Genomic DNA, 22,112 nt, shown 5'->3' with positions numbered 1-22,112 from the left:
GGTCTCACTTCCACTACCTCTCCACTGCTATCACTACCTTCTCACTCCCTCTACCTACAACCACTACTATCTATCCTGTATTCCTACTGTATCACCTACTCTACCACTATGTCACTCCTCTCACTCATTCACCACTCCACGACCCCTCCTTTCAACCACCTCCACACTCCTTCCACTCCATTCTCCTCTGGTCTCTTGGTCGTCCTCCTTTCACCTCCTGACCTCACCCTACTAACCCACAGCTAAACCCCCCTCAAGCTGTTTTTTTAAATAACCCTCTCCCTCTCAGGATTGGCCAGCTTCCCCTAAACAATCAACTTACCTTGCTCCAAGGGTGTGACATGGGAGGGCTTGGGAGGCTTCATAAGGGCTTTTAAGCCCTGCCCTCTTTTCTATGCGGCCCACCGTGTTCCGGGCATGGAGAGCGTAACAATCTATAGGGGCTGCTGTCCCACTTTTCGGGCCTTCTTATAGGCCCTTTCTTGATAAAGCAATCAATGGTCGACAAGCAGGCTTCCTCTTTATGCAGGGGCTTTGGCCGGTGCTGCCTGCTGGAGCCCTGCTGCTGTGCCTGATGCTGTGTCCTCTTGCGGCTTTTCCCTGGCATTATCTCTAATCATGGTGCTGCATCCTCCTTCTCTATTAGTGGTCCTTGAGGGCTGCCATTCCCTCTTCTTGGCAGCACCTGCTACCTCTGATATCGATACAGCAGCGTCCCACCATGAGCTGCAGGCTACTGTGCATGTGGGCTTACTAAGCCTCGCCTCTTCTCTGGTGTTCCACCATGTCGCCGGCTTCCCTGCAGGTAATAAGTGGCTGGGAGGCGGTCCACCCACAGGCACTCTAACACCATCAGAGGTGTTAGGGATCGGCTCCCCTCTAACCCCTAACAGGGCCAGATACGAGGTGCTGTCAATGTGGCTAGACTGGCATTTTGGTGTAACTAGTCTAGGCATTCCATACTGTGGCATGACATTATTTGTTGACCATTTTTATTTTTATTTATTTTATTTTATTGGCCATTTGTAAGGCACTTATACATCAATAAATGGTATTTCAAAGCACCCACAGGGCAAGGGAAGGGAACAAGGGAACAGCAAGACAATGGAATATGATAACAGAGATGAGCAAAAATATAGAAGCGATCCAACTAGGCCTTGTGAACATTTGGAACATGCAAGGGCACAGAGAGAGAGGATGGAAGGGGGAGAGGGTAAGTGCTAGAGGTGCCAGAGAGGTGTGAAGTGCCAGAGAGCCAGTTGCAAAGGCAACAGGTAAGTGCCAGGCAGTGACCACTCGATGGTAGCGGGATAACAGCCCATCCAATAAGTGCAGGCCTGTGAGACAATACAGGCCAAGTGGTGCCTGAAGGCAAGTGCAGGGGGAGGGCGGATTCTGCAGGCGATCGGACATAAAGGCCAGGACCCAGAAGGACACATAAGGGCCCAGGCCACCAATCAGAGCGACTGTGGGGTTTAGCACGGGAGGGAGAGAGGAAAGGAGGAGGAGAACAGGAACGTCTTGAGGAGATTGTAGAACCTGAGGAGATCCGGCTCAAGGCAGAGAGAAAGGGGAAGGCTGTTCCAGAGGAGGGAGCCAGCCGAGGAAAGGGAACGGATGCCCGCTCCTTGCTTAGAGAAGCACTTGACAAGCAGAGAATTGGAGCTAGAGGATCGGAGGGATCTGTACGGAGAGTGTTTGGTGAGGACGAGTTGCAGATAACATGGTCCCTGGCCCCATATAGCCTTATGGATGATGCAGAGGGATTTGAATTTGATCCTTTCAGCAACCGGGAGCCAGTGGTGAGATTTTAGGGCTGAAGAGATATGGATAAAGCAAGCATGGTACGTGTAGTTAGATGGATAGACTGGCATTTTGGTGCAGTCAGTCTAGCCATTTCTTACTGTTGCATGACATTCTTTACTGGCCATTTATGATAAAGCAAACATAAGAGTTATTATGTGGCAATACTGGCGTTTTGGTGCCACCTGTCTAGCCATTTCTTACTGTGGCATGACATTTTTTACTGGGCATTTATGATAAAGCAAACATGATAAGTGTTATTATATGTCAGACATGTTTTCTTATTGTGTCGTACCATTTTTAATGGCAAAGCCAGCTGGAATGTGTTCTTATGTGCAGATACTGGAATGTATTGGCACAGCCAGCTTTGACATGTGTTCTTGTAGTATTATTATTGACATGCTGCACAAAGAAAACATGAGTATGTTCGTATATGGGAATACTGGCATGTACAGGTGCAGCCAGCATGGAAATGTAAGGGCACAGACAGCGTGAACATTTTTTTATACTGGCATATATTGTGGGGGAAAGGCATCATGAAAATGCATTGGGAAATGGTCCTGTTGTATTTTTTCATCTGTTACCCTAAAAAAAGATTGCAACCTGTCTGGCTTTTTGCCCATTTTTTCATAGAAAGTGTGCTTTATAAGATACCATTTTAACCCATTATTCAAAAAAATGTCATGTGGGGAGAGTCCCACGAATCCTCCTTAATTGGTTTGGGCTCCCTCCCTAAGGTCGGTCGCTCACACTAATATGTGGCAAATACTTACACCTCGCCAATTAAAAAATTTAACAGCTGACACTGCCATCAAATGGAGCTATTGTGTCCAATGACTGCTAGTCCGGACTGGAGAATTTCAGCATGTGGATCATATTCATACGTTCCACTTGTTGATGAACACAGCAGCAGGGAATCTTTATCTGGTGGCCCTATCCTGTGCAGAAGCCAGTGATGATTACGGGCTACTTTGTGTGGCCCCTCGTAGGTCCCACTGATCATTGCACTGTCCTGGCAAGCCCAGCCATCTTGGGACATCCCCTACAATTTCCCAATTGGCAGCGAAGGTTCTCATCCCCTTCCCTGCCACCCAAAAAACATACTCCACCATAATAAAGAGCAAGGGGAAAAGAGCGGGGGCAGCTGGATCAGTTCTTAGAATGCAGAACATCCCTAGTCCCACCAAAGGAAGAGGGAATCGTGGGACCCACATCCCTATATTGTAACATATTTTTTTTAACTTCTCTTTATTGATTTTACAACAGTGCAAACATTTCTCTCCCCCCCATGTACCCTCCTCCAGCCCCCTCCCTCGCCCCCCTCTAACACTCTCCCAGCCCCCCTGGAGGAACTGCTTGATTCTGTCTAGCGCTGATGACCCGTGAGAACCACATGCTCAGTGTAGGTCCAGTAGCTTTAGGCGTTGCGGACACCATTGCACCCTATAGTCATCCTTCAGAATGCCAATGTTTCTCCCCATTCTCCCGTGAATTTCTGCAGGTTGCTTTTCATTCCATATGAAGCCCACTCCAAGGTGACCAGTTCCCAAACCTTCCTCAGCCAGTCCTGGGTCGTAGGAATAGTTGGTCCTTTCCAGTTCCGAGCTATGAGAGTCATTTCAGCGAATGTGAGGACCACCCTAGCCTTCTCCTGACTCCTAGGTTCTCTTTCCCCCTTTTCCCCTGGCAATCCCAACAGTATTTGTTCTGGGGATCTGTTGTCCCATTGCCCATAGGCCTTGGTTTGTGCCTGCTGCACCTCCTCCCAGAAGGGGGCTATTCTCGGGCATTTCCACCATATGTGGGTGGCCGTGCCCTCCTGACCACATCCCCTCCAACAAACCACTGAAGTTTCCGGATATATGCTTTTTAAACTGGCGGGAGTGTAGGGCCATCCATAAAGTATCTTATACCATGTTTCCTGTAATTGGGAAGCTTTAGCCAGTTTGGGGATTCTCCTCCACAGGTTATCCCAGTTGGCCTGTCCCGATCTCTCGCCCCAGTCCCTGTTCACATTTAGTCATATAGTTCCATGTAGCTCTGGGGGTAGTATCATCTAAGATTCTATATAAATTGGATATCAATCCCCTGGAGCCATCATGCAGACACTTCTCAAATGGGGTAACCCGCCTGGTGGCTGCCTTCCTGACTCGAGGACTCAATAGTAAATGCCTTTGCTGCGTGTATCTGAGTCTCGCCCCTTTCTCCACTCCAAACGCTTGCTTGCAGTCTACAAAGGAGTGTATGGCCTGGCCCTGGAACATGTCCCAGATTACCCTGCAGCCTCCCTCCCGCCATTTCCCGAATGCCCCTCGTTCCTTCCCTGGGGTGAAGTCTTCATTGTTAAGGATGGGCGTGATGGGGGAGAGGAACATCGTGATTGCGTTTCTCGCAACCAGTCTGTCCCAAACGTCCGCTACTAGTTTGGTTATGGTGCTCCTATACATATGTTGCGGCCTGTGTTGTTTCGGGAGCAATAGTACCTCCCAAAGGTCGTGCTGCATCACTGCCCTGTCCATCGAGGCCCATTGCTTGTTCCCCGCCCCTGAGAACCACTCCCTCAGGAACCGGAGTTGCTTTGCCGCATAATATTGTTGGAGATTGGGAAGAGCCAGCCCCCCTCCCTTCTAGGGGCCATCATAATCTGCCTACTGATTCTTGCCCTCTTCCCCTCCCAGACAAACTCGTTTACCATTTTCCTCAGTTCCCTGAACAACGCAGCCGGGAGTGCCACTGGAATTGCCTGGAACAGGTATAGAATGCAGGCAGAATGAAGGCAGGGGAGCACTACCATTTTTACCATCGCTATTCTCCCCACCCATGAAATCCTAAGGCTCCTCCACTTCTGGAAGTCCCTTGCTATAGCCTTCACTATAGGCGGATAGTTGGCTGCGTACCACCTCACCAGGTTTGGGGTAATGTTCGCTCCCAGATATTTAATCCTCCCTTGGGTTTGTACAAAAGGTGTTACTTCCTTCAGGCATGATATTTCCTATTTTCCCACCGTGAGGTTCAGCAGTTCTGATTGGTTGAAATTAATTCGTAAGCCTGACCCCCCCCACCCCCCCCCAATTTCCCCCAGCAATGCCATGCATGCTGGAATCGACCTCATTGGCCTGGTTAATGCCAGGAACATGTCATCGGCGAAGGCCGCAACTTTATATTGGTTGCCCGCAAAGGGGACTCCCTGTACCTCGTCTGCTTCCCTGATCGCCCGGAGTAGAGGCTCCAGATATATTGTGTAGAGGAGAGGGGAGAGTGGGCATTGTAACATATTTTAATGTGGTCATCCCACTCCTTCATGACTAAAAGAAGTGATCACAGCACATCTGCACCGCCAGGAAAGTCAAAGGGAGGGTGCATCTTGATCACCCCCAATGCCAGCTGATGAAGCAGTCCTCAGAGTTGCAGTCTCTATTTAACTGTGAACGACTCCTTGCAAGCCGGCTGCACCTCACAACAAAGGGGAATATTTATAACAAATTGATCAAAATCAATTTAAATGCCATCAGCAGAAATAATCTATCACTGTTACAGTGCCTTATCCTAGAGGACAGTGGTGTAGTGATAGAATGAGAAAGAAAAAGCACAATATTTTATAAAAGCCAAGCAGTGTACAAAATTTAACACAAATAAATTATGCTAAAAAAAGAAAAAGATAAATAATCTTGTTCTATATAAAAACCATATGCCTTCAAAGGGATATTGACAAGATTTGGCCGCCAGCGCCGTTCATCGGGCATTGGGGCCGGTGCATATAACGGTTGCCATGGTGCCTGGAGCATCCCAAGCAACGTCACCCTGCTCCCGGATGCACAACCAATTCGGAGCCTGGAGATTCCTCTCTCCTGCCTGCACAGTAGTAAAGCATCCTTGTTTTTGTCGTACCTGCGTTTCTCATCAAGCAACATTTTCTATGTGTTCTGTCTTCTCTGGTTTGTTTGTACCAAGCATCTCAACCTAGTTCAGAAATTCCTAATGTGTGCTCCATTCAAGCCTATTCACTCCTGAACTTTAAGATTGTTATCTTTAAAAACCATCGCTCTTCCATCAGCCCATAGGGTGAGTGAACTTCAATTCTTGTCCTGCAAGCCTAAGGTTAAACCTACTTTTCCGCCAAAAATTGTCTCTGACTTTCATTTAACTCAAAAAGACATTCTACCTTCTTTCTACCCCTCACCTCATTCTGGAAAGGAGGATAGGCTACACAGGCTTGACCCAAAACGTTTCTACATTTCCAGAATGTCTAAATTAAGACAAGACAAGAAACTTTTTGTTGGTTACACAGGCCATAAGTTGTGTATGGCGGTCTCAAAACAATCTTTATCTAGGTGGATCATCCTAGGAATCTCTGAATGCTACAGATTAGCTGGAAAGGATCCTCCTGAGCGTCTCAGAGCACATTCGACCAGGGGCATGGCTACTTCGTCTACCTTACAGAGGGGAGTCCCAATTGTAGCTGCAACATGTTCCTCAGTCCACACTTTCACCAAGCATTATAGTAAGGACTCTTTCTCAGGCCAGGAAGGTGTTTTTGGGAAGGCAGTGTTACATTCTGTACACATAGACCAATAAGTAACTCCAAAATTCTAATTGGAAACTGTAAAGTCTGACTCTCTCCTCCAAAGATGCAAATACTGCTTTGGGAGTCTATCAAAAGATGAGAAATACATGGGAGGACACAATCCATTCGAAGAACAATTTACTTACCTGTGGTAACGTTCTTTCGACTGGATGTTCCTCCCACATATTCCTCATCGCCTCTTCCAGCTTACCCCACAGTAGGATTTCCATGTCATTGCAGCTTACACTCTTTCAGGGTATGTAGCTGTCGGGCGTAGGATAAACCAATGCACGTAAAATAGGAACTGCGCGCACTATATACCATCGATGATGTCGACACCAAGACAGAGGCCCTCGAGGGACATTGAATCGACAGGCATCGATCCACAGTGCCCACTGCTGGGACATTTTGTGCAAAGCAGCTAAAGCTGGATATGGCGAATAATAAGATGAGGAATACGTGGGGGGACACAATCCATTTGAAAGGTCTATTTCCATTTCTTCCAACATTCCATATTTCATAAACCAATTTCAAAATGATCTCACCTTTTGCAGAAGAACTAGTAGATGGCATCTTGGCTAGAGCATACATTCTGGATGAGGCAGACATGAATACCATGATGGAAAGTAGTGACAACTGGAATGAACTAGAATCTTTGAAATATATATGATCAGACAGAATTACATAGCACTATAATGATTGAATATCTGAGGGCACATGTTGTGCCTATTGGCCTTATTAAACATACTTATTATTTTGGAACAGAGCCAATTTAGAAAAGATTTGAGTTTTATAGTGAATAAATGAATGAGAGACTGGGTAATACTTATCAACAATACAGTCAAGCGAGCCTATGAGGAAATGTTGCAACAAATCGTTGAGAGACAAGAAAAACGAAAAGAAAAAACTCTTTTGGTTCATTACAAAAAACAGTTAGAAGAGTTAAATGCTGCAATGAAAGAATGTAATCTCACGAAAAATCTTGTCAAACCTAAAAAACGTAAAAAAGACTTGGCAGCTTTCTCACATAAAGAATATATCCTTGTTTGACTGAAGCATAGTATCAAGAAGACGTCCAAATGAGACATCAATCTTACCAATAACATTCCACTCTAGGAAAAGGTTCATGTGTTCTGAGAGGCACTAGAAATACATTTAGAACAACACCCTATGAGTGGAACTTCTCAAGAGGTAGCTCCAATAAGGATAATAAACCAAGCACCTCTGTAGGTAATCAAAACAATTGCGGAATAGACACATGGTACATTTTCTAGGAGAACCAATAAGACAAGTCCCTTTTCCACACGCCAGTGGTCACAGCCACCCAATCAGTGGCTAGAAGAACTCCCCCCGAATTACTCACAGCTACAGGGCAGGAAACAACAGCAACCCTTCTAGCATACAACTAGCCCAAATACACTCTCCCAGGCACTAAAGTCCAGTTATTGCAGAAGGGTCTAAATGAAACAGCATGACCGCCCCCCCTCCACAAACTTGAATTGTAATAATTAAGCTGATTCTGAAAATTCGATTGAGACAATATTTAGGGAATCCTCAATCTTTAGAAGAGGGAAACCATAGGACTAAATACTCCATTTTAATTGTACCCACGCCCAAAACCTATTACTCCAGAATTGGTTACTTTTGAGAGGGCAGTATTGAATGGTTTGGCAAATATAGAAAGTCAATTGAATGGCCCGATCCAGAATTGAAATAAACAAGAAGAAACTGCTACAGAACAATGAAATCATAATGCAGAAATAGTTCTAAAACCTGCAGACAATGAGGGTGGAAAAGTGCTCATGGATTGTTCAGAATATGACACAATGTTATGGGGACCCATTTATGAATGTCTCCCACTGGACCCCACTAAAAATGTGCAAGACAAAATTGCCCTGTTATAGAACAAGCACTAGGAGAAGCCTACATAACAGCCAAAGCATCTCACAAGCCTTTCTAGCTGCACCCTAGATATCATTGTGGTCCCTATAGTTGACTAGTCTTACTCACTACAGGGGGTGGGTGGGGGCCCCAGGGAAGTCCTGAGTCCAAGAGCCCTATGAAATCTTTCAATTAGGAGAATCTCTGATAATTGTGCTTTACAGACCATACTTCAAATCATTTTCCTGATGGCGAGCCAGCAACATCTCAGAGGCAGATTTTGCAAATACCAGTATGCAGACGCTATTTCGTCAGGGATTACCCTCTTAGTCTTCAATCCAGGCAAGTGCCACCTTAAACTCTGTTTTAAGGGTACCCAGCATGTCTTCAACAGTGTTTGTGGTGCCCTCCACCATCCTAACCCTGGCCTCCACCTCTGATAATCTGCTCATCGGTGTGTCCTCTGGCCGCAGCTTGAATAGATCTAATTTAACACAACAGCGTCCACTTTACCAGATAACATGTTCCACATTTTCCACATTTCTTCCAGGCGTATGGTTGAATCCAGAGCAGTTAGAACAATCTGTCCATTCCCGTCCCTGGGTTACCACCGTGTGTCTCTCCTGACCGTTGTTGGCAGTTAAGGGCTCTCCTGATGGCATCCTATTCTTTCATTCTCCTTCGAAGTTTACTTGTCCCTCTCTTCATTTTCCATCCCAACAGCACTGCAACAAGCCTTCAGTGATTGTTTTTTCAGGTCAAAAAAAGCAATCTTTTCATTGGTGTACATATGCTGCAGATCGGAGCTCTGGGGATGTGCTGCTGCACAGCTTTAATGCATCACGTGACTCCAGCATCTCAAACATGTAATGCTCTCTAAAAAACAAACTCTAATATCAGAAACCTCTGATGCACTTTGTGAATGAGAAGATGGAACTATGCATTCTGCAGATTTAATCCACTCAAAAGGTCCTTTTCTAAATTTCTAGAAACAGACTTATGTCTTTTATCACATGGGCATGGTGGCCTGATTTTCTGCTCAAATTGATTTTCTTCCCAACTGCCCCAGCTCCTTTATGGGCCACACCCCTAACCCTCTATATTATTGCACTTTATACATCCTCTCAAGCTGTGCCCAAACCTGGTGCCCCCATGTCTTTTCCCATTTGTATGAAAGAGATGCTGTTTTCATTTGTTATAGGAGTTTTGCTCATATTGGCACTTTTGTTTTGGTGCAATAGATGCAGACCCTGAGAAACACAATCAATAGTGTCACGGAAGGGGGCAGCGTGGGGAGAAGGGAGGAAGAGGTGGGGTTACTAGACCCCAGGAAGGACCAGTATGATGTAGAAGGAAATAAATAAAGTTTGCAACCTCAAAAAAAAACAATCCACAGTGTCAACGTTTGGTTTTGTCTATGATGTAGGTGTTTAACGATCTTAGAACTATTATAGGTCTGTGTGCTATTTTTCCTTTTTTCTTTCATCAGCCTTACTGCCAAACAGCCTCGAGCCATCAAAGGGCATGTTGAGGAGTCTGGCTTGCACATCTGGTGCAAACCCCGACTTCCTCAACCACGCAAATCTGCGTAGCACATTGCTTGCAGCCATGGATCTGCTGATACTATCAGCAGTATCCAGTCCAGACTGGAGACATTCCCCCATTGCCTCCTTCCCGTCTCTGACTATATTCAGGAAGCCTTCCCTTTCCTCGCCTTCCGGAATATGCTCAGCCGCTGCCAAAATACAGTCCCACAGGGTATGGATAAACCTGAACAGGGTACAGGTGACATTTGTAGATTTAAGGGCCATACTGCCTGAAGTGAAAACTTTACGTGCCCAGGCATCAACTTTTATATCCTCTCTATCTGGAGGGATAGTGGGATATGCAGTTTGCTTTGATGTGGATGCTGCCTGAATAACTAGACTTTCTGGAGTCGGATGCCTGTTTAAGTATTCAGGATCCATACCAGCTGGTCTGTATTTCTTGGGGAAATTACTATCTGCAGCAGCAATGCTCTCAGGCTTTTCCCAGTTTTTCTCCACCCTCCTCTGAAGAGCCCTGTGAAAGGGGAGAACTGGATCTTTTTGAGGACCTCTGACAATTATATCCGTCATGTCATCTTGTTCAAAAACGGGTGAAGTGTTACCCCAACCCATATACTCAATTACTCTGGTCATAAGACTCCTGTACCCTGAGTCTGCATGTTCTGCTGGATCAGGTCTGGCAAACTCTAATTCTGGGGAGGTGTCAATTCCACTGGCAGAATGTAGAGTGTCACTCAGGTCTCTCATTTTGGACTCTTGATCAATAAGTTCCTCAGGAACTTGTTTTGTGCCATATGAAACTCCAAAGGGAGTGACTTCCTCTTCCTCCGAGCCAGATTCCTCATAAATTGAAGACATGGACTTAAAAAAGTCTGACCTGGCCAACTGAGTAAATCTTCTTTCTTCCTCTACCATACGCGTCGAAGGAATGGAAAAATCCTTCGAAGTTGTCGAAGGAATCTTCGATGACTTGGAAGATGACTTTGATACAGGCGTCGAGGTTATTTTTGGTTTCGATGCCGAAACGGTCGACGCCGATGAAGTCGTCGAAGCCTTCGACGACTTATGTTTTTTATATGGCACCGGAGAGGTACTCGACTCTCGAAGAGTCCTCGACGACTTGTCGTCGACTCGAGTTTTTCGAGTATCCTCGACACTACCGGTTTTTACCAAGGTAGTCTTAGGCTTCCCTTTGTCGTCCAATGGAGCGACCTTAGGGGTATGGCTCTTCCGAGGTTCATTCAAGGGGGTCGGCCGCATTCTGGAATACCTCCATCATCTTTCTACGAAATTCTTCCCATTTTCTGGGAGAATCTGATTTTGTCGGACATTGAATTTCTTCGGTCGACTTGGAAGATGATGATGAGGGAGATCTATGTCTCCTCTTCATTTTTTTGGACGAGGAAGAAGAGTGTCTCTTTCTATTCCTAGATCGAGATCTCTTTGAATGCCTATGGCGATCCGATTCCTTCGAATCAGTCGCTTTCTTATTTTTTTTGGACGTAGCCTTCTTAGAGGCTTCCCTCCCCACCGACAGTTAACCTCTCCTCTCACGAAGAGCTTTCTCGGTCATGGATTGGCAGGAACCACAGTCGTCGGTCCGGTGACTGGAACCGAGACACCAGAGACAAATCCGGTGAGAATCCGTGATCGACATTTTCTATCCACAATCTACGCACTTCTTGAACCCAGTCTTGGGTGTCGAAGGAGTCGAAGAAGACGACATTTTCTTCACAGAAAATCTCAAGCGCGCCGTTCTCGATAGCGAACGATCGGAAAAACGGAACTGAAGCAACGGGCGCGGCTCGAGCTATTTCTATCATCAGTGATGTCGACAGAGGACGGAGTCCGCCGAGGGACAATCGACGTCACGACCTCAAGCAAAGCGCCCTCTGCCGAGAATTTTTTTTTTCCGAAGCAGCGAAGGTGGAGATAATGATTTATCATAAAATGAGGAATACATGGGAGGACACAATCCATTCGAAGTAATATTTCTAAATATTTTATATAAAGCAGACATGCTATTTATGCACTAAATAAATATGCTATGAGAAATGTTTGTTCCTCAGCCCCATTTGGTGTTGTCTGCGGCCTAAAGCTCTTGTTTGTTGCCTGACCTTCTCAACTTATATTCCAACCTTCTGCAATTCATTCTGCTCTCTCTGCCCTGGAGGCCATGGTGTTGATGTGACATTACATGTGAGCCAATTAGGTTCTTATGTCAGACCTACCTGCCTCTGGCGGTGATGACAGGAATGTGCTGCACAATGCTCAGGAGGTTGTGGTGATGTTCTGACAGCTGGCTGAGAGACACACACAGATCTGGCAGCTGCAGAACCAAACGAAAATGGAGAACACATATTAGGGAACCTTCAATTCTCCCTGCCCTCGTAGGATGCAACATTCATGATATTCCATCAAACCCTCATTTTCAGGGATTAGACTGTGTAATTATATGTTTGCGAATTACGTGTAATAAATGCTAAGAGCCGTTAATTTGGTGCAGGGTATTACTTATTGCAGAGACTGCAAGATAAATGTGCTCATGTCTAGTCATTGGCACTTGATTATCACCTTATGGACCTGTGCAGATTTGTAATGTAATATAATGTACAGTGGCCTTATATAGTGCACTTCTGCCAGTTTTGTTGGCCTCCGTGTTTGTGGCTCTGTATGTAAAGAGGGTAGTGGAGATAGTTAGTGGGTTGCAGGCCGGAAGTACCTAGGTCTTGAGTGCCAGTCTGTTTTCTATGGTTCTGTCTGAAACACCTGGGAGTATATTATCTAAAGGGGAGAGCCAGAGATTCCATAGGTTACAGCGCTTTGGGTCTGGTTAGCCACTGATCTCGAACAGAGGTGCGAAAGGGATAAAGAGCACAGCTGAGTCATATTTGTATTAGTGTTGATGTCCTAACGGCTTGGCCTGTGGAGACCATATGTGGGAGATTTGTGTGTGTAGTATAAAGTGGAAGGGTATTTTGAAGGAACCTCTGTTAGTTGGGGTGGGGAAGGGAGCAGGCCTTACAAACAAAACAACCTGGTGTCTTCCTTGCATGCCTACCACTGACCTCTTGCAGACAGGTCCACTTTCAATTTCTCCCATTGCCACTTTCAATCTCTCTCTCTCTCTCTCTCTCTCTCTCTCTCTCTCTCTCTCTCTCTCTCTCTCCCTCTCTCTCTCTCTCCCTCTCTCTTTTTCTCTCTTTCTCTTTCTCTCTCTCTCTCTTTCTCTCTCCCCCCATTTCCTTCTCACACTTTCTCTCTCTTTAATAGATACATTGTACTCAATGTACAACAAAGATCTGTTCTGTGAAGTGGTAGATGAGGAAGGGGGCTGTCTGGAACCTCCACTCATTACCATAAGCTACATGCTAAGAGTTACAGGCGGCAAAAACCTTTGGTTCTGAGAAAGGGTTGTTGGAAATATGAGGACCTCACGAACCCATTTTATCTTCCTTATTATGTTGGTTGGCAGGTGGAAACCCACTCCAAATTTAAATCTGAACTTGCTCAAGCGCTGTGTATGGTGGCCCGCTGAGACTTTTGCCCATCACGGCAAGGCCAGTTGGGCCAGAGAACAGCAATTGTTAGGTGTTTGTCAGGCAGTATGCTGAGAAAATGGCAGGGAAGACCTTGGGCCAGCATGTAAAAAATCCCAGAAGCTGTTTATACGTGGGCTGAAGATTCTTCCTAGTTTGAGTATGGCCTAGGTGAATTCTTGCAGAATGATTGACAAATGTGTGATTGTGCTGCTATGTTAACTGGACAGGTCATTATTTGGATTGTTTGTGGTTGTATGAGTGAAGGTGTTGATATACAGCTGGAAGAGCTGCAGGTGTTAAGTATTTACTGCTTGTTTCGAGTTTGTTCAGGACTGCAGTGAATCCTTGAAGGGGCCACCAGAGAAAGGAAAAGTTACTTACTGTAGTGACTACCGTACTCATAGTGAAATGTTCCCTTTCCTTCATGCTTATGGGAGTTCCCGTGGAGCAGGGATGGAATCAAAGTCACAGCAAGCCCACGTGCGCTTTCCCTTTTAGAATTGAAGGAGCAGAAGCAGCACATGTAGGCGTAGCAAAATCATGCACTATTCCCTGCCTTCCGGGCAAGATGCTGGAAGACAGTTCACTGTGATATTAACGAATAAATAAACAACGAAAACATCTGACACTAAACACATTTATTTATTTGGGGGTCCCCTTCCCCAAACCCCTGTTTCCCTTTATTTATAACCCCACTCCAACCCCCTCCCCACCCGTTTTAACCCCCATATATATCTTCTAAAAATATTCAGTATTTTTGCGGTAGAAATGATTTGTTAAAAATGTTGCCCGTTATTATGTTTTCATTATTATCACTGGATACTCTGGAAGACCCCTGCCATGCTCTTTACAGGCATTGAGGAGGAATCTTGCTCTGTGCTTGGTATGCGTGAGAAATGCATAAGACTATCCATCTCGCTATGGTGGCTTTAGCCACTTGTTTTCCTGGCTGTACCCAAACAATGTTGACAGTCTGTCTGAGGACCTGTGAGGCTTAGTCCTCTCAAGATGAAACCTCAAAGCCATTTGAACATCCAAACAATACAGTATTCTGTACTAAGTAGCTAATAATGCATCACTTTCTGATATTTGTGATGTCATCTTTGATGTCCTGGGTCTTAGTCTTAGCAGTGTACGGTGGTGGCGCGAGTTATGGTTGCTTAGTTTACCATAACTGGCAAATTTCCGGGGGTTTCCGATTTTACTTGTAACCATAACGTCCTTTTAACAATGTTTTTTTAATGAATTTCATAGGTTTTTATTAGTGCAACTTAACCATAACGTCCCTTTAACAAAATGTTTTCAGTGAATTTCATGGGGTTTTACCAGTGCACGCAATTTTCCTACAATTTACTAATATCATACTTACCAAATATAATAATACTTGTGTCCAATTTACAAAGTGTCACCTTAAAACTCTGCCATTTCCCACCTTCTAGAATAATTTTTAACACTTCTACACACTTTTTGCAACTGTTCAACTAGTTTTGCATCCTTAGAGGTCTACGAACATCTGACTTCATTGCGGACCTTCCGGGCAGACGTGTCCGAGAACCCGTCGGCACTTCACAATAAGATCCATCCTTCGCTGACAGTTCGGAACTGCATCTTCTACTGATATGGGAACTTTCAACTTCAAAATTTCCCTTGCACACCTCCTACACATTTTCATACTCATTATCCATTACCAATCTAGTACACAGAACATACTTGGAAGAATTTTATCAAAACTGCTATTTATCTTAAAAATGGCATCAGTTATTGCCATCCCTCCTCCCCAAGAGCCGACACCACCACCAGCTGGAGGACCTTCACAACAAAAAAGCGCAGTACTTTCAAAGACAATGAAGAAAACCAAGAAGATGAGGTAGAGGAAATGCCTACTTCTAGCACCAAGATCGAATCATAGGTGTGCCAGTTCTTTGCTACTGTTGGGAGTGTACCAAAGGCTAAAGCTACCAGAGTGAAATGCACTGGGTGCAATTTTGTACTCAGTCGCAGACTACATGGACAGAACTCCTACGGGACCACCTCCATGTGCCGCACACCAAATCCAATGACCGCAATGCTCTCAGAAAAGTTGTTCCTTTCTCAGCAAGTAGTAAGCTGTCTTCCTCCACCTCATCTTCCTCAACAAATACTGTAACCACACAGCCTGATGTCTGCGGACATTGGTACGTTATAAATAAATAAATAAATAAATTAGCACCCCTGGTTCCAAAGCGGGAACCCAGGGTGCTAAAACATAGATTTGTCTTCCTATAGCAGGATGCCTGCGGGGTCGCGCTATAAGAAGGAAGGATTATTCTTCCTACAGCGGGAAGGCGTCCCGCTGTAGGAAGGAAAAACCTTTACCAAGACAGCCAACATGGAAAGAGAAGGCGGGGCTCCATACACAGCCCCTCTTCCCTTGCCATGGCACCCTGCAAAACTCTATGAACATATTACCTCAAGCACTTTTTTCCCTTTCAACCCTATCCTACCTTCGAATAACTTTACCACATAGTCGGTCCCAGGTAAACATAGCCACTTTAACACCATTTTTCATCCCTAGCGGTCATGGCCAGTAGCCAGATTGTCCGCATCATGACCTTATGCCATGACCGAGACAATCTGGCTACTGCCCACGGCCGCAGGCTATACCTCAGCCAGGTATATGACTATTTTTTGTACCTACATTATTACACCTGTCAAAAAATAAAACACGGGCACATTTGCAAAACCATGCTTTAATGTCCTTGCCAATGCTCCTTGCGAGTTTGCTCGAAATCCGCCCAGGCTTTATTTTTTAAAAAGTGTCATAATGTATGTACATACAATAGTCATATAACTTAGCCCCACTTGACAAAATCCATTCAGTCTTTACACAAACATTGAAGTTTGGGTCTATAATCTTTCTCAAAACTTTTGTCCACATTCGTCAAATAGCAACAAAGTAATAAGCCATCTAAAAATGTTAAGATACCCCCTCTAATTTCGCCCCCTCTTGAGAAAATCCCACCAAACTTTAGAAAACCATTTATATCTAGATCCAAAATTGTTTTGTCAAATGTTGTGCAGATTCATCAAATGACACCACATTTATATGCCTTTACAATATTTTGGGATTCCCCCCTCTAATTTTGTCCCCTCTTGACAGAATCCCACAAAACTTCGCAAAACCATTCAGGATTAGTTCTGAAATGACATTGCAAAATTTCATGCAGTTTCATTGAGTGGCGCAAAAGTTATAAGCCATCCAAAAACTTCTTTTCCCCAACCCTGTAATGCAGAAATAGGTACAGATGTCCTAGGGTATCTGAAGTGTCCGCGAACACCACAGGACTGCACCAGGACATCTGGAGTGTTTGCAGACTTTCGGGGGGGGGGTGAAACAATCCGTTTTTTGGCTTCTTATGGCCATATCCAATCCAATCCTCATCCCCCCCACATCCCCAGAGATTGTTTGTTGAGTTTGACAAGTGAAATGCTGCTTTTATTTTAATGTTTTCACCGCGCTGTCCGTGGACCCCCAAAAAGTCAGCGAATCCAAGATGGCGGGTGCTTCATGAAAACCGACGCATTTCACCTTTTCTCACCAGCCAATTAGCGGCCGCAGGCCCAATGTCCGGGGCCCACGCAAAAGTCTGCAAATTTTCTGGCCAATCGGAGGCCGGTCTGCGGACAGAACAGCCAATCAGAGGCCAGTTCGCAGACCAAACAGGGAAGTGAGTCCGCAGAGCGGACATAGATATCACTAATTTTTTTGCCTCACGTTTTAGTCATTTAAAAAAAACTACTAGACGGATTTACACCAAATTAACAAAATCACGCTTTCGGGACCAACCCGCCGCTCTTGCCGCAAATTTGGTGAACATCCATCCAGCGGTTTGGGCTGTAGGCGTGAGCAAAGTTTATTCCCATTATGTCTATGGGAAAAAAAATTATTTTGGGTCCCCCCCTATAACTTTGCCCCCCTGGACCAAACCTCACCAAACTTTGCAAAAAAATTCAGAGTGGGCCATACACTTTGCAAAGTTTGGTGGGGATTCGTCCAGGGAGAGCGAAGTTAAAAGCCGCCCAAAAAGTGCTCTTACTATGGCTTTAGCAACTTAACCATAACTACATGGCCGCTACCGCAGGCCATGTAATGAAAGTATGAAAACAGTCTGACTATGTCCTAGGCTTTACCTTTGGGGTGTGTTGAGAGGTGACCATGACTGCCGTGAGCCACCATGGCTTTGTGATGCTGGGCCCAGGGAAGATATTGGGAGGATCCCTGGACACCTGCCAATGTCAGGGTCAGCGTCTCATCCTATGTACACTACCAAATCCCCTGGCACTTTAAGAGATCAAGTGCAGCTAGTCAAGTGTAACAGAAGTAAGTGTAAGGGTCCTATGTGGTCCAGTTTTGTGCGAGTGGGAGAGAGGCTCTGACACTGCAGCACCGGGATGCGACATGCAGGGTAAGGTTGCAGAGATAGTGGAGGATTCCCTGCTAGAACAATACAGTGTTTGTGCCATAAAGTTCATTAGTGGGAGTACTCTAGAATTCAAAACGACCTGATGTAGACTTGGTGCACGCTGTGTGGAGGACCCATGGAAGTAAATCTAAAACATCATAGTTAATTAAACAACTGAGACCTGGACGTTCCGTGGCTGGGGAAACCTACAGACTCAAATTCGCAAACTCTAGGGAGAAGCCAAGCCCCTGCAGAGGGGAAAGCAGGTACATAACCCAGGCAGGAAAAGCCAGCGTGTGGTAGTTTGGTGAGGTGAGAGGAGCAGAGCAAAGAGCGGAGACATGAAGGAGCGGTTGGAGGTGACAGATACTGGAGTGGAGATTTGGAATAGGAATAGCAGAATATTGATGTGCAGAAGGAAGTGGTTAAGTAGTAAAGATCAGGATAGAGGAGCAAGGGAGATTGGAGAACAGAACAGTGTGGAAAGAAGGAGGTAGGATGAGGAGATGGAGTATTGGAATAGTTGGAGGAGAAAGAGAGTGGAGACCACAATTAGAAGAGAGTAGTTGGAAGAGACAGGAGGAGGGGACAATATTGATTCAAAGAAAAGGTTTAAGTAAGAAACAAGAGGACATTGAACATCCCAAAAGGGGAAAGAATCAGTTAAGGGAGTGGAGGAGGAGGAGAGAGTGCCACTGGGCATACATGAAGCCCATGCCAAATGATTGTGGGACTAAGGTAGAGGAGGAAGACGCAAATGTTGATGCAGTGAGTAGGACTGTCAAGAGGTAGAGAAAATACAGGTACCAGGTTATGTTTTAGGTCATGTGGGTACGAGCAGACGTCAGGTGACGAGGAGGAAGGTCAGAGCAGGCTAGTGGGCCCAGGATCACGAAACAGGGAGTTGGTCAGAACCCTAGCCCTCAGCCTCTACCACCTTTACCTCATGCTCATCTTTTGGGCAAGTTGAATACTCTGCGCAGTTGACCCTAGGAATGAGGCATTGACTACACTGATGTCAAAGGAGTGGGCTAAGAGGAGTGGCCCACCCACCGCTGGTGCCAACTAACGTTTGAAAAGCAAAGAATTGGATGAATACAATTTTCTAACCAAGCCTGTGAGTGACACAGGGAAGAAATGAGGAGAGGCATTTTTGTCACGAGAGACCTTTTGAAATTGCATTTTCTTTGGCTAGAGCAGACTGCAATCTCAAAGGAAAATGACTGTCATAGAAAAATGACTGTCATATAAATTGAACTGCCAAAGGCACAAGGCCATAAGCTAAACAAATGTCAAAATTTAACCTGCTATTTGTCCTAACAGGCAAGAAATAGGAGACGATTAATCTTGCTCAAAGAACTGAATTCTGAACATATGAGAGGGAAAATAGACTGGATTTAGAGACAGGTACAAGGGACTATTTAACCCTAACACATTTTCACAGAGAATTGACAATTATGTGCCAGGTCAAGTCTGCCACACTTTTCCATGACATTACGCCCTCTTTGAATGAATATTGGGAAAGAAGACTTTAAAATGATGATGGTCGAAGATGCTATACAGTGCATCATCGTGTTACTTTTTGACCATGAACAAGAAGAAGTAAATGCCTGGATGAAGCAGAGGACAGAGTTCAATGACTTCACAGTTCCAGGAACTTCTGAACTTCCAGCCTATGCTCTGGTGACAATTGTGGAAAAGAGGAGGGTAAGTGGGATTTACTAGTAGAAGGCAGATTTTGAATCCCTCCCAGACATCTGAAAAAACCCAGACGTCCGTCGGGGTAGCTCTCCCGGCACTCTGCCTCCCACCAGAAATCAGGGATCTCGGATCTCCTTGAATTCATCTGTATTATTCTGTGTCTGAGCTGTAAGTGAAGCAAACACGTGCCTGGGAGGATTTTGGAATCATGTGATTGGTTCTATTTCTGGACCCGCCATGGTGAGCTTATCGGTTCAAGAACAATACATTACATATCTCTGGCAATGCTCTTTGTGGTGAATACAATAATTCTTCACACTCTATAGATACCTTATATTTGAAATTCCCAATCAGATGCATTCTGAACAGGACGACTTTTCAGCTTGCCACCAGGGAGTGCTGTGCGGTTCCTAGACAGCTCTCTCAAGGATCCTTGGTGCATCAGCTGCATAAAAACATGGGCCCCTGGTGCCAATTTCTTCAATTCCACCCTTTTTCAGCCGCAACAAAAAGCAACTGTAGAACTGACACTCTTTTATAAAGTTTGTACATGTTTGCAAAAATTCCATTTATAATTCAAACCTTTGTAAGAAGGGGAGGGGGAGATGTGATGAGAAATCCGTGCTAAGATGTATTATATCCACCAGAAAGACCATAACTGGAAGTATGTGCTTTGTTCTTCTAGCAAATACATTCTTTCCAAAGATTCCTCTTCATGCCAGGACGTTTTGCAAAATGGACCTTCCTACCCATCCATCCTCACTACAGAATGACTTCAAAAAGTAGTATTTTGGGAATGTGTGAAGTGATGCCCAGATTGTTGCCTGGCAAATGCCTGGTACTGGGACACCACTTGGCAGGACCAAATCAGCTGCATGACCTTCAGTAGAATGCGCTCTGATACCTCATGGGCTAGCATGCTTTAACACAAAGTACCAGCTAAAAAGCAGATTTCTCATCTTTGACATGTCTATCATGCAGTCACAGACCTCAGAAGTGTTTGAATCATGCCCACACAGCTTCTGGCAGTGCTACTTATATCAGCGGTGCCACAAGGGCGCACCATAAGGCTTCCCTCTGAAGTGATCGTGTCCAGCGTGTAAATGGTACTACTCATCCGAGGTTGACAGTTTAATGGACCCTTCCCCCCCAGACGGGGACTGGGAGGATTTTTAGGATACTGAGGAGAGGAGAGTGGACAGTTAAAGAAACTGGAAGGTAGCATTGTACGCATCAGAATCAATGTACCCTTGAGGTTCATAACCTGTTCTTCTAATGGATACTATCTCCTCTGCATTATATTTTACTGATTCCCCAACAATGCCAATATTAAAATAATAGAAGGAAGGGCCTGAGAGATACTATGAGTAGAGACAGAGATCTCATCCGAACATGTGCTGCACTACAGCTCTACCAATCAAGACCTCAGGCATTGCCTCTGAATCCAGGCAGTAATCCTTTGCAGAGGGATGCAAAGTCAATTAAGTGGCCACCTGGCAGATTGCATGAATTGAGATCCCCTTCAAGAAAGTAGTCATAGCCGGATGATCCCAATCCCTTTTTCAGGATTTTTGTGCACGACTTCTCAGCGTATCTGAATCATTCAACAATCTAATCTGTCTCGAGAGGATAGCTCAGAGGCAACGTGCTCGCCTTGGAAGCAAGACGACACAGAGTAACACAGGTTTGATCCCAGGGTCCGTGCTTAGAACCATCTGGGTATTAAGCGCGTTATAAATAACCTATCATATCATATCATACCTAAAGATGGTATGTTCGGTCACAGCCACTAAGCCACAAAGAGAAGCCTGTCCATTCAGTATTCACATGACGAAGCTAAACAGTGGATAAGAGATCTCTCAGGATGCTGTCTATGCAACTGCTCCTCTGCCTTTGAAAGGTGGGGAGGTGGAAATAATGGCAGAAGTTGGATGGACTGATTAACTTAAAATTCACTGATGACTTTAGGCAAAAAATGCGGCTTCACCCGAATCATTACCTCATCTTTCAAAAGAAACATGAAGAGGCCCGTAGCTTATACACTCATCTGGCTGATGTAATGGTCTCCAAAAAAGCAGCCTTTGAGATAAAAAATAAGAAATCTCAACTGAGCCTGGACTCAAATCAAAAGAAGGTTCCATCAGTTGGGGCAAACACCAAGATCAAGTCCCACGGTGCCTGGATTTCTGGCATTGTAGCAGTATTCCTAGACTTCCTGACTCTGAAACCTATACATTGGTTGCCATGACTCCATCTCATAGTATCTGCCTTCTTCTGGTAACCAAATCACTTGCTTCGAAAAGTTGGTAGCTTTGCCGTCATTTATAGTAGACCCACCACTGTGAAGGTGAAGGGATTGAAGTATTGGGTGCACTTATCCGATGTGATGAGGGCACACAGTAGTACAATCCCCCAGGAGGAGCAAGACAGCGCTACTGGGACAACAAATGAGGTTGAAAGAAAATAACAAAAGAGTCAGTAAAAGAATATGCAGAGATAAAAGTGATGATATGTATTTTGTCCTGCACAGCTTACTTCCTCCTTCTTTCTTTTCTGTCTCTTACCCCTCTCCTCTTCAATTGACCAGCATATTGTCTATATACCTCACCTATTTCTCCCTCTCCCACCTTTA

At 45.1% G+C, this 22,112-nt stretch overlaps 1 protein-coding gene across 1 annotated transcript in view; it reads right to left on the bottom strand.

Annotated features, from left to right (window-relative positions):
* FAM178B (family with sequence similarity 178 member B) overlaps positions 1–22,112 on the bottom strand; it is a 1,611,694-nt gene that overhangs the window by 616,603 nt on the left and 972,979 nt on the right. Inside the window, exon 10 of the mRNA XM_069620260.1 lies at positions 12,027–12,124. Coding sequence (XP_069476361.1) covers positions 12,027–12,124 — 98 coding nt within the window. The remainder of the gene's footprint in view (positions 1–12,026; positions 12,125–22,112) is intronic.

The sequence above is a fragment of the Ambystoma mexicanum genome, chromosome 10 (assembly GCF_040938575.1).
Source record: "Ambystoma mexicanum isolate Mex_15411 chromosome 10, UKY_AmexF1_1, whole genome shotgun sequence".
Classification (NCBI taxonomy): Eukaryota; Metazoa; Chordata; class Amphibia; order Caudata; family Ambystomatidae; genus Ambystoma; species Ambystoma mexicanum.
Note: the sequence above shows the minus strand (reverse complement) of the source record. Positions and strands in the feature narration are given on the sequence as shown.